General features: G+C 42.2%; 1 protein-coding gene across 4 annotated transcripts in view; it reads left to right on the forward strand.

Moving 5' to 3' along the window:
- LOC131104395 (cilia and flagella-associated protein 47-like) overlaps positions 1-16,595 on the forward strand; it is a 56,413-nt gene that overhangs the window by 3,495 nt on the left and 36,323 nt on the right. For 2 of the 4 annotated variants that reach the window (XM_058051508.1, XM_058051509.1), the window contains 22 exons: positions 354-523; positions 664-767; positions 1,759-1,988; positions 2,054-2,264; positions 4,305-4,533; positions 4,601-4,753; positions 4,900-5,059; positions 5,791-5,887; positions 5,977-6,193; positions 7,204-7,448; positions 7,533-7,663; positions 8,557-8,679; positions 8,747-8,878; positions 10,515-10,592; positions 12,396-12,543; positions 12,626-12,711; positions 13,202-13,385; positions 13,473-13,558; positions 14,550-14,769; positions 14,858-15,059; positions 16,226-16,337; positions 16,432-16,532. In XM_058051508.1, the coding sequence (XP_057907491.1) occupies positions 354-523; positions 664-767; positions 1,759-1,988; positions 2,054-2,264; positions 4,305-4,533; positions 4,601-4,753; positions 4,900-5,059; positions 5,791-5,887; positions 5,977-6,193; positions 7,204-7,448; positions 7,533-7,663; positions 8,557-8,679; positions 8,747-8,878; positions 10,515-10,592; positions 12,396-12,543; positions 12,626-12,711; positions 13,202-13,385; positions 13,473-13,558; positions 14,550-14,769; positions 14,858-15,059; positions 16,226-16,337; positions 16,432-16,532 (3,419 nt within the window). Of the gene's footprint in view, positions 1-342; positions 524-663; positions 768-1,758; positions 1,989-2,053; positions 2,265-4,304; positions 4,534-4,600; positions 4,754-4,899; positions 5,060-5,790; positions 5,888-5,976; positions 6,194-7,203; positions 7,449-7,532; positions 7,664-8,556; positions 8,680-8,746; positions 8,879-10,514; positions 10,593-12,395; positions 12,544-12,625; positions 12,712-13,201; positions 13,386-13,472; positions 13,559-14,549; positions 14,770-14,857; positions 15,060-16,225; positions 16,338-16,431; positions 16,533-16,595 lie in introns of those variants that run through there. The other 2 variants (XM_058051511.1, XM_058051512.1) reach the window with 2 other exon arrangements.

The raw sequence follows: 16,595 nt of genomic DNA on the forward strand, positions 1-16,595 counted from the left end.
GATATATTCTTATATATAATAATAATATAATATATAATTATATAATATATATTACAATATATAATAATATGTAATAATATAATATATAGATATATTATATAATATATTATAATAATTACATATAATATAATAGATATATATAGAAAATTATATATATCATTAAAATATAATTAAGAAAATTATAACTATTATAAAAGGTACTCTGCGCTTTTTCTCTATTTATTCTCTGTATTTTATGTCTAAAATATATACATTCATTTGATTCATATCACACACACACATATATATATATATGTATATATAGAAATGAAGGGAAGGATAAATGAATAAATGAATGTGAAGTATCTGTGTAGGGAGGAAATCTTGACAAGAGCACAGACGCCGCCCTGCTGGCTAGAATGGAGCAGTGCAGTCCAGACGCCGCCATCCAATGTTCCGTATTACAGTGTATTCCAAACCAAGGCCACCTGGGTCCATATAAGAAAACTACAGTGGCTGTACGCTTCAGTCCCATTGCCCACAGGTAAACTTGAAATTGAGTAGTTGGGGTGGTAAAGTATGCATTTATATGTTGTTTAAAAAAAAAAAAAAGTCAACATTTGTATGCACCACCACACCACACCTTAGTGATGAAATTCACCTATTTTAATTTCCTTTCCTCAGATTACATCCCAAAAAGCGTGGTGACCAAGTAAGCCGGCAGGACTATTGTCTTTTTCTGCACTTCGACACAGTTGAAAGTAAACATGGCTTCACTCACCCAAACGGTACGCAAATTACAAAGTTTACAGTACTAATAGTACTTTTGGGTTGGGTTATTCTTTGGTTTGCATTTTCTACAACGAAATTAGCACAGCAGCTCTGTTAGCTAAGAGTATAAAATAAAACACAATAATCTTAATACAGTGGTGTGAAAAAGTGTTTGTCACACTTATAAGTGTTTCAGATCATCAAACAAATATTTATAATATATTCAATTATGTGTCAATAATAGTATGACAACACAACTTATAATGCAGTTTTTAAATGCCACCCTTAGCGGCAACAACTGCAATCAAGCATGATAACTTGCAATGAGTCTCTTCCAGCACTGTGGAGGAATTTTGGCTCACTCATTTTTGCAGAATTGGAGGCCGGACATTCTCCTTCAGGAATGTTTTATTAGACAGAATAATTCATGGTTCCATTTATTACAGCAAGTCTTTCAGCTCCTGAAGCAGCAAAACAGGCCCAGACCATCACACTACCACCACCATATTTTACTGTTGGTATAACTGTGGCAAGTGAGGACTGGCAGTTCTTTGGATGTTGTTGTGGGGTTGGCCGGCCACTACTAGGGAAGATTCACCACTATTCCATGTTTTTACCTTTTGTGGATAATGACTCTCGCTGTGGTTCACTGGAGTCCCAAAGCTTTAGAAAGGGCTTCTCTGGTTCATGTCAGTTATGTTTTAACGGGGTAGGGGGCAATCACGTTTTCACAAAATGCCCCACATAGGTTTGGATTTTTTTTCTCCGATTAAAAGTTATATTTATAAATTAAAAGTTTTTATAAATAAAATTATTTATAATATATATAAAATTATAAATAAATAAATAAACTATTATAAATTTGATTATCTAAAATGTGAAAAACTAAGTAAGAAATTAGGATGGGGCAAACACTTCTTCAAACCACTGTAAATAAAAAAACATCTGAACAAGGTCCTGAATTGTTTTGATGACCGAAATATTTTCTTTTCGCTTGTCTCCTCACAGGAAACAGCATTGTGGAGTTAGCGGTGACAGGTTCGGGGCTGCCCGTGGCTCTGCTTCCAAGTCCGTCAGATAGCTTCGACTTCTCCACTTGCAACGTGGGCCATCGCACGGAGCGCCTTTGCGTGCTGCAGAACCTATGCCCCCATCTTTCTGTCAACTTCCGCTTTCGGAGGTTAGCGCATTTTGGCACTGAGCCCTCCTCCGGCACCATCGCCCCTGGGCAGCATCAGGTAAGACCCGCGGTTATTTTACACAATGGAGCGCAGTGTTGGCGAGCCGTTTGTTGCTTCCGCAGGAAATAGTTTTGTATTTCAGCGCACGACAGCAGGGGAAGTTCCAAATGTGTCAGAAACTTGATGTTTTGGGATACGTCATTCCCAGAGGGAATAAAGGCGGCAGTGAGGATGATGCTGAGCTCAAGTTTGGCAGCTTCTACACCCTCGCTCTATATTTATCAGCTACCTGCAAACTTGAGATGATACCGGCTTTGCCTAAATTAAATCCTGGTAAGTAATTACTTTATTGTATTAAATGCAAACTAGACCCATGAGAATTTTGTCCTTAGTCCACATTGTTCCCCTGTGATGAGGAGTATACAGGAGTATATACTGTATCCCAGTCTCCTCCCACATCTGCCAGTTCCACCAGGGGGGCGCACTGAGGCATTCCCAGGCCAGCTGTGAGACATAATGCATCCTCCTCCTGGCTGGGCATGCCCGTACCACCTCACACCTCCTCAGGGAGGCGTCCAAGAGACTTCTGTGTTAGATGCCAGAGTCACATGGACCTGCTCCTCTCCATGTGGAGGAGCAGTGGCTCTACTCTAAGCTCCTCTTAGGGTGAGTTGAGCCATCCATCCATCCATTTTCCTCCGCTTATCCGGGTCCGGGTCGCGGGGGCAGCAGTCTCAGTAGGGAAGCCCAGACTTCCCAGTCCCTGGCCACCTCCTCCAGCTCCAATGCCAGCTGTGAGACATAATGCATCCTCCTCCTGGCTGGGCATGCCCGTATCACTTCACACCTCCCCAGGGAGGCGTCCAGGAGACTTCTGTGTTAGATGCCAGAGTCACATGGACCTGCTCCTCTCCATGTGGAGGAGCAGTGGCTCTACTCTAAGCTCCTCTTAGGGTGAGTTGAGCCACCCATCCATCCATTTTCCTCCGCTTATCCGGGTCCGGATCGCGGGGGCAGCAGTCTCAGTAGGGAAGCCCAGACTTCCCGGTCCCCGGCCACCTCCTCCATCTCCACCGGGAGGACACCAAGGCGTTCCATGCCAGCTGTGAGACATAATCACTCCAGCGTGTCCTAAGTCTGCCCCAGGGCCTTTTCCCAGCTGGGCATGCCCAGAACACCTCACCAGGGAAGTGAGCCACCCTACAAAGGAAACTGAGATCTTGCTCTTTTGGTGGGTACCCAAAGCTCATGGCTTTATGGATAAGGGCAGGAATGTAGATCCACCGATAAATCCAGACCTTTGGCGTCTGGCTAAGCTCTCCCACAGCACAGTATGCTTCGCTGAGCCACCTGTCGTAGAGAACGTTGAGATTTTTAAAAATAGGCTCAAGACCCACTTATTTAATTTAGCTTTTAACTCTTGCTTCTAGTTTACTCTTTTTTTAACTTTTGAACTTGACTTTTATCTAATGATTATTTTATACCCTATTGCTTTTGTTTTGGATCTTAACCAAATGTTTTTGTAGTTTTACACATGCTTATTTTAGGTTTTATTAATGTTCTTTTATATTTCACTTTTATGTTTTTTATGTTTATTTCTATATATACTTTCTATATTCTTATTTTATGTTTTTATATTTCTTATCCCATATATCCAGTGTTTCCTCAGTGAGCGCTCTCTGCGCTGGGGACTGTCCTCGGTTGGGGGCTGGGGTGTCTCCTCTTGTGGGGCTTACCGACGAGGGTGGCTGGGAGCTCTGTGGCGGTGCCCCACTGCAGCGCTGCGGGTCCCCTGCCTACCTGTTGTGCGGTGGCCCCCTGAGTTGCAGCATCATGGCCTGGGCTGTGGGCAACCCCCAGCGCAGATGGCAGCGCTTCCTGAACTGGTTCCTCTGTACTCAGGCAAACAAACTTCTTGTGTGTGTGTGTCTGTGCGAGTGTGTGTGTACATGTGTCTTGTTGTTGTCTCTCTTTTTAAACATGTAAAGCACTTTATGCTACATTCTATGTATGAAAAGTGCTCTACAAATAAACTTTGATTGATTGACCTGTCAATCAAAAAGATGCCACTCCCAGCCCAAAGGCTGCAATCCACCCATTTCTGCCTGAGAAGCATGGTGCTTCACTCTCAGCTGTGAATGACCCCAGTAAACGCTGAAGGTCACGGCTTTATGAGATCATCAGGACCACATCCCAACTTGGACAACGCTTTGGCTGCGTATAGAAATTATTTCCCCACAAAATAATAAACACAACAGGTGACATGCTCACGTAGTAGCGTTCCACAAATCCTGTAATTATTTTCATTCATTATTAGTGGAATAAAATTATTATATGCGGTTCAAACGCTGCCACAATCGTTTGCTTTTTCAGGTATCACACCAGAAGTGACAAATCCCATCGGTTCACGTCCTCACGTTACATCCAGCGAGCTGCCCCACTGCTACGGCATGGTGCGTGCTGCCGTGCTCAACGCCTGCAAGACATCCTTCCACATGCATCGCAGAAAGAAAGGTCAGAGTTCACCTGGTGAGGTTTTTATGGCTTTACCTAACGATCGAGCCAGCAGCATCCGCCCGTCCTCGCCACAAAAACAATACAGGTAAACGTTAGGAACACATAAGTAACACAAGACGCACGAAAATGACCTCTTGATGTTATGCTTACAGGACCATCTTCACCGGAGTACACCGGTATAGTTATGTGGATTCAGACTATGCCTTTACTTGGAAGGAGTTGGCGCAAAGACAGAAACATCGACAGGGTTACGCCGATTTCTTCAGGCAACTCAGAGAAGCACGCCTGCAGAAGATCAAGACCAAGTAAAATACAAATAGATAATTACTATTACTGTAAATGTAATTTATTTGCAAAGTGTCTACATCTGCAGTAGTTGTCAATCAAATAGTCCTATAGACTTCAATATGGAAAAAAAGTGATTTTAATGGAATATTTGTTTGGTTACAAGACAGGATATACAAGAGGACAACTTTGGGCTTATATCCTCTCAAGGCCTTGTACCGCCCAAGATTCTCCTGAGTGACATAGACGCCAATCAGAAGTCCAAGAGGAGGCCAAAGCATGCTTCCTTTGGGCCGTCCCATGGCATGATGCCCGGCATTGGGCAGGTCAGTGCCATAACACATGGTCATCTATATGTTAAGATTAAGATTAAGACATGCCTTAATCTCACAGTGGTCGAGTGGTTAGAGCGCAGACCTCACAGCTAGGAGACCAGGGTTCAATTCCACCCTCAGCCATCTCTGTGTGGAGTTTGCATGTTCTCCCCGTGCATGCGTGGGTTTTCTCCGGGTACTCCGGTTTCCTCCCACATTCCAAAAACATGCTAGATTAATTGGCGACTCCAAATTGTCCATAGATATGAATGTGAGTGTGAATGGTTGTTTGTCTATATGTGCCCTGTGATTGGCTGGCCACCAGTCCAGGGTGTACCCCGCCTCTCGCCTGAAGACAGCTGGGATAGGCTCCAGCACCCCCCGCGACCCTCGTGAGGAAAAGCGGTAGAAAATGAATGAATGAATGAATGAAATTGTCCATAGGTATGAATGTGAGTGTGAATGGTTGTTTGTCTATATGTGCCCTGTGATTGGCTGGCGACCAGTCCAGGGTGTACCCCGCCTCTCGCCCGAAGACAGCTGGGATAGGCTCCAGCACCCCGCGACCCTCGTGAGGAAAAAGCGGTAGAAAATGAATGAATGATGATGTATCCTGGTAACTTCCTGTAGCATACTTATATACAAAATTACACCACTTCAAAACATGTCGGGAGGGTGTAGCATGGGACAGGGAAGAACTGAATTGCATTTTCATGTTGCTTAATATTGTATCTCCTATCAAGCTGTCAGAGGAATCGCATGCAGTTCCAGCTACTAGCCAGGAGGTAGCAGACTGTGACAGGACTTTGACAGCTCAGGAGCTTTACCAGGTTGTCATCGGTAGGTTTTCACTATTTTGGGTGTAAGTGTAATGAGAGTGATATGTATATGTATGCATATTTATATGTGCTGTCTCATCTTCTGACAAGGTCCAGCATTGGTGGATTTCGGCGAAGTGTGTGTGGATTCTGTGTGTGTGCAGAACCTGGAGCTGATCAATCATCTGTCAGTGTTTGTGAGGGTCCAGTTGGAGGTGGACTGCCCCGAGCTGCAAGGATCATCCCCATTGTCTCATGTGCTCCCACCGTGGTCCCGTAACCAAATACCACTCACCTTTCAAAGCCAAGGGCTGGGTCGTTTCTACAGGTGGGAGGAGATAACAGCTTTGTGTCCACTTGTAGTTTTCATTATATCAATAAATATATATATTTTTAGTATTCTTTGGTACATTTGGAGCATTTTGATGAAGCAATGAGGAAATGATGTTTGGTCAGAGATGTGGGTGGATCTGTGGACACTTAGAGGCGTTGCTATTTAATATATATATATTACACTTTGTGACACATTTCAGATTTGGGACAAAAGACAAAGAAGCCAAAAACCTACCACTTCCACAAGGAATGGGAGGAAAACACATTTTTGCTCTATTAGGTCGGACATGCCATGACTGTATACATGACACTGCATGGAGTCAGTCATGGTTGTATGTATATATATAAAATATAATATATTATCAATTACGAATAATTGCCGAACAGTGATCACTTTTTATAAAGTTTTGAAAAAAACAGCGATAGATTCAGGGACCGATTTCAAACTTCAATGTAGCAAAGGACAACTGGATACTTATATTTAACATTTGTATTTATATTAGAAATTTCTCAAAAATTTAGATTTAACATTTATATATGGAAATTATATTTGCATTTAAATTTATATTTAACTATATTTTTTAACTATTCTTTATATTTTAAGTTAATTTTTACCTTTAATTTACCTTCATTAGGAAGTAAATTTTGATTTAGCATCTTTTAAAGGGATTTTTAGATTCATTAATATTGATATTTAACATATATATATATATAGTTTAGATTTAACCGACCAGTTCAGAGTGTACCCTGCCTCTTGCTTAAAGTGGACTGGGATAGGCTTCAGCTTACCTGTGAACCTAAGGAAGAAGCGGTATAGAAATGGATGGATTTAGGTTGAATTTTTACATTTAAAATTAGTAATTAGATTTAAAATTAACATTTTGTTCATAAGTTTAGATTCATGAACACATAACCACGCTTAGGATCAGAATCTTTGCTGGTTCAGGTATAACCTTAATTTCATTTTTTTACAGGTTGGTTTTAATATTTTATTTTCATCTGCAGACCTGTGACCTACTCAGTGAATCAGCAACATCCTGGTCAGATTCTGGTCAAAGCCCAGGTTGTCCGAAATTACCTGGAACTGTCCACCCACCTGCTGATACTGGGTCCCACCCGGAACCTGCTGGCCTCATCAGGCTACAGGAGCTGGATTACCCTTCGGAACCCACGTAACCAATCAGCTGAATTCACATGGTGCCCCATTGTTCCAGAGAGCGGCATCCTCTTCTCCATTCGACCTGCCACAGGTTCTGACCGTGTTTCTGTTCGGATTACTTGTTCTTATTCTTTTCGTTTAAGTAGACTGGCTCCTGTCTTTCTCTCTCCCCCAGGTACAGTGGAGGCATACAGGGAACTAGAATGTGAGGTGGTGTGGCACAGCTCTTTCTCATCCCCTCAGGAAGGAGACTTTGACCTCTTTGTCATTGATGGCAACATTCAACGCCTTCACTGCATTGCTGAGGTCTCAAATGAAAACTTCTCATCTACATTTACTTCATTAGTACTTCATTTCTTAGCCAATGTATGGGGTGCAAAATATGGACTTTTTTTGGAAAGAAAAGAGGTTTAGCAGTGTAGCAATGTTAACATTTCTTCATCTGAAGTTCATCTGAATCAAGAAAAAGTATGGCGTACAACAAAATTAGTCATCACAGTGGGTTTCAAGTTATAAGTATGATTTTTTCGTGACTAACTGATGGAAATCTAAACAAATTATTGAGTTTTTGGGTTGAATCCATCAGAATTTCTGTATAAAAAAAGGCTTGTCCAGTACTGGTTGGAGTCAGGGGCAATTCCACAGTCACCAATTATTAGGGTAGGGTGTCCCTAACATATGATGGACATATGATTTTATGGACATACTATTTTATGCAAAATAGTAAAAATAAAATGAGAAATATTTTATTATTAATATTTTTTTATTTTTTACTATTTCTAGTATAGAGAACTACCCATTGTTTAATAAATAATTATTAAATTAAATTAATAAAATTTAATAATTAATAAATTAATTAAATAAAATTGAATATATATTTTTTATGCATTACATACTTTAAAAAACAATTTAATAAGATTATAATTATTTAGTATAGAAAACTACCCATTGTTTAATAAATAATTAAATTAAATTAATAAAATTTAATAATTAATAATTAATTAATTAAATAAAATGTAATATATATTTTTTTATGCATTACATACTTTAAAAAACAATTTAATAAGATTATAATTATTTAATTGACCATGTATTATTTATTATTACTACTGTGCTTTGATCTATCTAAGTATGTGACATCATTCCGGGTGAGACATTTTCCTGAATTGAATGATTTTCTTTTGATCATGTCTTCCTAGATTGGAACCACAAGCGTCGAGCAATCAGAGGACCGGCTGATGTTTGAATCCGTGCCTCTCAATATGCCTTCTATTCGAACGGCAATCTTACACAATAAAGGAAATAACCATGCATACTACAGAGTAAGTACACTGTTGGAGTTGTGGCATAGTGTTTGTGCGTACATTGAAATGATCTGTCTGTCTGCAGGTCCTTGATGTGTGTCCTCTGCCATGCATGCTAGTCAGCCCGTGCGAGGGTGTCGTGCCCAGTCGGGGAAAGACTGTCCTGAAGATCCAACTCAACCCCGATTCTGTCATCAAGTTTGACACTCGCATTGAGGTAAGAGTGGGGTGCCCAGCGTCCGACACGGGAGACACTTCTTTTGTTAGCCTGCGGCATATTCTTGTAAAAAATAACATTGGAAACATTACAAAGGATGAATAGGGCCACACGGAAGAGAAAATAATCTACACTTGTAAAAGATGAATATATAGTGGCTGGCCCGGAGGCCTTCGGCGGAAGGAATTCTTGAAGTCCTTTTCAATCCCACCGACATACCTTCCGGAGACAAAGCAGAGTCTTGAACCTTGGTTACAAGTGGTGCAATGTGTTTGTGTGAGAGTTTGCCCGACGGATCTATCTGTGCTTTGTGGACTGGAAGAGGCATTTGACCGTGTCCCTGCAAAAGTATTCCAGGAGCTGTGTTGTGCAAGTTCTTAGTTCTCATGAACGAGTTCCAACTTCAGTTCACACAGTATACATATGAATAGTTCATGTTCACAGTTCACCATTTCAATATTGAACTAGTTCAAAGTTCATTCATTCATTCATTTTCTACCGCTTTTTCCTCACAAGGATCGCGGGGGGTGCTGGAGCCTATCCCAGCTGTCTTCGGGCGAGAGGTGGGGTACACCCTGGACTGGTGGCCAGCCAATCACAGGGCACATATAGACAAACAACCATTCACACTCACATTCATACCTATGGACAATTTGGAGTCGCCAATTAACCTAGCATGTTTTTGGAATGTGGGAGGAAACCAGGGAGAACATGCAAACTCCACACAGAGATGGCAGAGGGTGGAATTGAACCCTGGTCTCCTAGCTGTGAGGTCTGCGCGCTAACCACTAGACCACCGTGCTGCCCAGTTCAAAGTTCAGTTCATTAAAAAAATTTTTAGGGGAAAAATGAGAATGAATGACCAAATGACTTAAAAGAAAACTATGACATGGATTGAACAATATTAATTATAAAGTCATACCTATGCTTTTTAGTGTGGTGTGAATGGTTGTTTGACTATATGTGCCCTGTGATTGGCCAGCGACCTGTCCAGGGTGCCGAAGACAGCTGGGATAGGCTCCAGCATACCCACGATCTTCGTGAGGATAAGCGGTATAGAAAATGAATGAATGAATTTATGCTTATTAGCCTATACATGTTTATTTTGCCACAGCAAAAAAGCTGAAATGAATTAGTAAACACAGAGCTATATGTGTCCGGAAGTACTCGGGAGCACTTGGGAGGGTGACCAATCACAGCAGAGTGGGCCTACCTAGAGGGTAGGCCTACATGGGTGAAGTAGATTAAATGGACCGTTTGTGTCGGAAGAAGGAAGTCCATAGAAACACAGCAGAAAGCGGTGCAGAATCTGGAAGATCTAGAAAGCTTTCTGTGCAGCTTATTGCATGTTGCTGCTCCATAGGAGTTCACAAAGTGCCGAAAATGAGCATGATAGGTCCCCTTTCAGAATCGCTGGATTGTTATGCTAGTGTGCTCAATGCTTTGTTAGTAATGCAGAGTGAGTAAGTAAGTGCTGTAATGCGGTTGCTGTACCAGAAATGGATGGATTGATAGTTGCTGGCAATTTATTAATTTATCAAGTAAAAATAATGTCAGCCGTAATACAATTACATACTCTTTTTTTAAGTATAGTAAAAATACTATTCAACACAATAATTAGTTGTATTTATTACAGATAGCCATCAGGAACATGAAGTCCATTTTGTTCCGTGTTGGTGGATCAGTGGAGGCTCCCAATGTTGACGTCAGCGTGGTGAGTTTTATGTCAAGTTTCTTAATATGCAATATAACAGTGTTGTAATTGTTCTTGTTATTGTTGGAATTAATTCATTTTTAAAAAGTAATTAGTTATCAGGGTTTCCTGACCATGAGCAACCACCACTCTGATGTGTAGTAGTCATGAACAAATTGGGAATGAAGCGTTGATGTAGATATCAGTGCATAAAATTTTTGCATTGTATTTTGCTTGCTTTGCTATTATATTTTTGCTCTACTGTATTTGCTATTTGTACCTCATTTTAATTATTTTATTTTACTATACTATTTTGCATAGTAGCATTCCCTTATTTTCTTGACTATCTATCTATCTATCTATCTATCTATCTATCTATCTATCTATCTATCTATCTATCTATCTATCTATCTATCTATCTATCTATCTATCTATCTATCTATCTATCTATCTATCTATCTATCTATCTATCTATCTATCTATCTATCTATCTATCTATCTATCTATCTATCTATCTATCTATCTATCTATCTATCTATCTATCTATCTATCTATCTATCTATCTATCTATCTATCTATCTATCTATCTATCTATCTATCTATCTATCTATCTATCTCTCTATCTCTCTCGATCACACTCTATCACACTCTATCACACTCTATCAAATTATATCTCACTCTCTCTCACTCTCTCTCACTCTCTCTCACTCTCTCTCACTCTCTCTCCCTCTCTCTCTCACTCTCTATCACTCTCTCGCACTCTCTCTCACTCTCTCGCACTCTCTCTCTCTCACTCTCTCTCACTCTCTCTCTCTCACTCTCTCTCACTCTCTCTCACTCTCTCTCACTCTCTCTCACTATCTCACACTCTCTATCACTCACTCACTCTCTATCACTCACTCACTCACTCACTCACTCACTCACTCACTCACTCACTCACTCACTCACTCACTCACTCACTCTCTATCACCCACTCACTCTCTATCACTCACTCACTCTCTATCACTCACTCACTCACTCTCTATCACTCACTCACTCTCTATCACTCACTCACTCCCTATCACTCACTCACTCTCTATCACTCACTCACTCTCTATCACTCACTCCCTATCACTCACTCACTCTCTATCACTCACTCACTCACTCACTCACTCACTCACTCACTCTCTATCACTCACCCATTCACTCACTCTCTATCACTCACTCACTCTCTATCACTCACTCACTCTCTATCACTCACTCACCCACTCACCCACTCACCCACTCACCCACTCACTCACTCTCTATCACTCACTCACCCACTCACCCACTCACCCACTCACTCACTCTCTATCACTCACTCACTCTCTATCACTCACTCACTCTCTATCACCCACTCACTCTCTATCACTCACTCACTCACTCACTCTCTATCACTCACCCATTCACTCACTCTCTATCACTCACTCACTCTCTATCACTCACTCACTCTCTATCACTCACTCACCCACTCACCCACTCACTCACTCTCTATCACTCACTCACCCACTCACCCACTCACTCACTCTCTATCACTCACTCACTCTCTATCACTCACTCACTCTCTATCACCCACTCACTCTCTATCACTCACTCATTCACTCACTCTCTATCACTCACTCACTCTCTATCACTCACTCATTCACTCTATCTCTCACACTCTCACTCTCTATCTCTCACACTCTCTATCTCTCACTCATACTAAATTATTTTCTACTAAACGTATAAAAAATATATAAAAAAATAGATATATTTTTTCTAGAATAGAGTCCAAATATTAAGGGAACTCTACCCACCTCTCCTTAGTCATTGTTCCAATTCCACGGCATCCATGTTGGCTCTCAGAGAGTGGCGCCCTTCAAGCTGACGAATCGCTCATCGGCTGCTGCTCGGATCACCTTCGACCTGTCGCAATACACCGACTTCACTCTGCGTCTTCCTCAGTCCCCTGCAAGTACGCACCCCGATCCACCCTCCGCCGTGACACGACGCCTTTTCATATTGGCTCTTTAGCGCTTGTACTTATTTTTTACAAGAAAAGACGCTGACTCACGGTGTGAGTGTTCTGGAGCTACAAGGTCACCAAACAGTCAGCTGTTCTCTTGTCCTCTCCCCTACCGAGGTAAGAAGCTCAGTCCAGGCGGTCCTTGTGTTACGAGACACTCCTATAAATGATTAATACTGCACTAAAAGAAGAAGACAACAAGTTACATGTATTTGATGGAAGAATACACAGGCAGAAGACTCTTCGGTAAAGTGAAAGTGCAAATTCGACATTGTAACATGCTCAAAGACGGTGGAAAAATGCCAACCAACATTGGTCGCATGCTTGATACACACCGTTGGACGATTGTGACCATCAAGAAGGATAAAAGTGGTATTTTTGAACATGTGTCCTATGAAATGGACAGTGATAACTAAGCAGCTTAGTGGTCTCCTCCCGAAACACAAACCACAGGGATAAAAGTAGAGTTCTTACTTTTTAAAGCTTTTAAAGCTCTGACCTGCACTAAAGCTCGAAATGACTGGTACCTAGACCTAGGACCTACGATCTAGACACAATGAGGAAAACCTTTGATAAAAATAATAAAATAAGATGTTTTTCACCACAGCCGGCCGAGTACGACTTTTACCTGCCGTTGACTGTGAGTGGAATGATGTGGCCTGTTGGTTCCCCGCCGCCTTCCCCCTCGTCCGTCTCCACCTTTTTATCATCAGGATGCAGCAAGACCATTGTGAGAGTGCTGCCTTGGTCCGTCGGCATGAAAACACAACAACCACGGATACAAGCCACAGGTGGGCTCCCTCAGGTGATGACAATGGTGATGCATGTTTACAATATCGCAGAGTTAAGTTCTTTTATTATTTTTTTTTTTTTAATAGTGCTGTGTGCCCCATTGGAATTGTCCCCATCAAGTCTCCAGTTCCTGGTGGGGCCTGCTCAGCAACAGCCTCACTATTATACAAAGGTACATTTCCATACTAACAACAGTGGGACCTATTTAAAGTTCATTCATTAATTTTCTACTGCTTGTCACAGGGCACATATAGACAAACAACCATTCACACTCACATTCATACCTATGGACAATTTGGAGTCGCCAATTAACCTAGCATGTTTTTGGAATGTGGGAGGAAACCGGAGAAAACCCACGCATGCACGGGGAGAACATGCAAATTTCACACAGAGGTGGAATTGAACTCGGGTCTCCACTCGTCATCCTTGCAGCCCCTATTTCAGGTTATTTTAATAAATATTTTGTCTCACGGCACGGCGGTCGAATGGTTAGCGCACAGACATCACAGCTAAGAGACCAGGGTTCAATTCCAACCTCGGTCATCTCTGTGTGGAGTTTGCATGTTCTCCCCGTGCATACGTGGGTTTTCTCCGGGTATTCCGGTTTTCTCCCACATTTCCAAAAAACATGCTAGGTTAATTGGCGACTCCAACTTGTCCATAGGTATGAATGTGAGTGTGAATGGTTGTTTGTCTATATGTGCCCTGTGATTGGCTGGCCACCAGTCCAGGGTGTACCCCGCCTCTCGCCTGAAGACAGCTGGGATAGGCTCCAGCACCCCCAATTAATTAATTTACTTACGTACTCCCCCTTCTTGCTTTATCATATTGTGGCTCTACTTAAAATCTCATTAAGGTCCAAATTTGCATAATGCATATTCTAGCAACTGGTCTTAAGATTTTGATCAGGTCTATGGCAGTTGACGCCCCCCTTTAGAAAGTGAAAGTAAAGTTTGTGGACAAGTGAGGAATATGCTTGTGTGAATGAGACCAATGCATCTATTGTGTGTCTCCCAGTATTTTTCCATGAGTCATATCTAAGTGTTGCACTTTTATTGTGCTATGTGAGTGTGTGTGTGTGTCAAGTAGTCTTGAAATGACTGTGGAATGCCTGATGTGATGTGTATTTGTCAGCCACTCAATAAAGGTCCTGTCTTCCACAGACATTGAAGCTGCAAGCGGCGTGCGAAGACAGCGTCGCTTGGATCAACATCCACGGGAAGCGCTTAGGCTGGCGGTTGGAGTGCACTGAAATGACATCGCCACCGGACGAAATCGCGGAGGGCCAGCCTCGTCTGTTTGTGTTTCCATCATCGGGTTGCCTTGCGCCTGGCCAGGAAATCTGCTTGGCAGTTAGCATCATGCCCGAGACTACCCCAACTTGTGAGAAATGATCAGGAAACACATTCACATTCATCTCTGTGGTCACTTTTATTTATTCTTTTTTTTTTTACATTTTCTGTCCTGGTAGGTGCAGTGAAGAGACTTACCCTCAGTTTTTATCTGGGAGACACCGAAAGCGAGATGCGTGAGCCGTACAAAGAGCTGCCAATCACAGTTGTCCGCCAGCTGCCCAATGTTACCATCACGCCCTCCCAACTGCTCCTGACCCCAGTCCCCCTGGAAAGCAGCATCACAGCCAGACTCAACCTACTGCTGTCAGGATATACAAGGTGGCCAATAACTTTGCACATTTCATGATGTTGAAAGAATGTGTGCCAGCATGAGGCAAGTTTATTTCATTGCACTTGCACTTTTTGTGTCTTTGACGCATAACAACAACAAAAGTGACATTGTTCTATACCTTAACATAGTCTTTTTTTTGTCATAACACGAGGTCCGCCTGTATCTCGACATGGAGATGTGTGTTGGTTAAGTAGTTTCGAAACCATCCCCCTGATGCCATTCATTCATTCATTTTCTACCACTTTTCCTCACGAGGGTTGCGGGGGTGCTGGAGCCTATCCCAGCTGTCTTCGGGCGAGAGGCGGGGTACACCCTGGACTGGTGGCCAGCCAATCACAGGCCACATATAGACAAACAACCATTCATGCTAACATTCATACCTATGGACAATTTGGAGTTGCCAATTAACCTAAATGACAATTTTGCATGTTTTTGGAATGTGGGAGGAAACCGGAGTACCCAGAGAAAACCCACGCATGCACGGGGAGAACATGCACAAGCATATTCCTCACTTGTCCACAAACTTTACTTTCACCTTTTAAAGGGGGGCGTCAACTGCCATAGACCTGATCAAAATCTTAAGACCAGTCACTAGAATATGAATTATGCAAATTTGGACCTTAATGAGGTTTTAAGTAGAGCCACAATATGATAAAGCAAGAAGGCGGTGTAAGACAAAATTCATTCATTCACTCATTTTCTACCGCTTTTTTGTCACGAGGGTCGCGGGGGTGCTGGAGCCTATCCCAGCTGTCTTCAGGCGAGAGGCGGGGTACACCCTGGACTGGTTGCCAGCCAATCACAGGGCACATATAGACAAACAACCATTCACACTCACATTCATACCTATGGACAATTTGGAGTCGCCAATTAACCTAGCATGTTTTTGGAATGTGGGAGGAAACCGGAGTACCCGGAGAAAACCCACGCATGCACGGGGAGAACATGCAAACTCCACACAGAGATGGCCGAAGGTGGAATTGAACCCTGGTCTCCTAGCTGTGAGGTCTGCGCGCTAACCACTCATCCGCCGTGCAGCACCCCTGATGCCATATTGTTCTAATATGTTCATTGAGATGTTATCTACTGTATGTACAGTACACAACCCAGCTACATATGTTGTATGTTGGCATACATGTTGTATGTTTTGCAGTGGAACCAGTTTATCAGCAGATGTGGATGAGGTGGAACTTTTGGATGGAACCAAGGTGCAGCCAATCTGTGTCACCTTCCCCGAGGGCAACACCATCCCCGCTCAGGACAAGGTCACCATTGACTGACTTTGACCATGATGTTGATTGACATGTCATCCGTGTGACTGATGCATTGACATTATCAATTTGTCTCCCGTGAAAGCAGGCAGCCGCCGTGACTTCGCTGATCTGCAGAGTGTCTTTCTTTTCTACCGTCTCTCTTTCCATTTGCACAAGCGTCACCTTCACTGACCACCTGAACAACAGGTAACCTCTTTTGTTTCTCTTTTTTTAGCACATAAAAATATTATTTAATTTAAGGAGATAAGG

The sequence above is a fragment of the Doryrhamphus excisus genome, chromosome 16 (assembly GCF_030265055.1).
Source record: "Doryrhamphus excisus isolate RoL2022-K1 chromosome 16, RoL_Dexc_1.0, whole genome shotgun sequence".
Lineage (NCBI taxonomy): Eukaryota > Metazoa > Chordata > Actinopteri > Syngnathiformes > Syngnathidae > Doryrhamphus > Doryrhamphus excisus.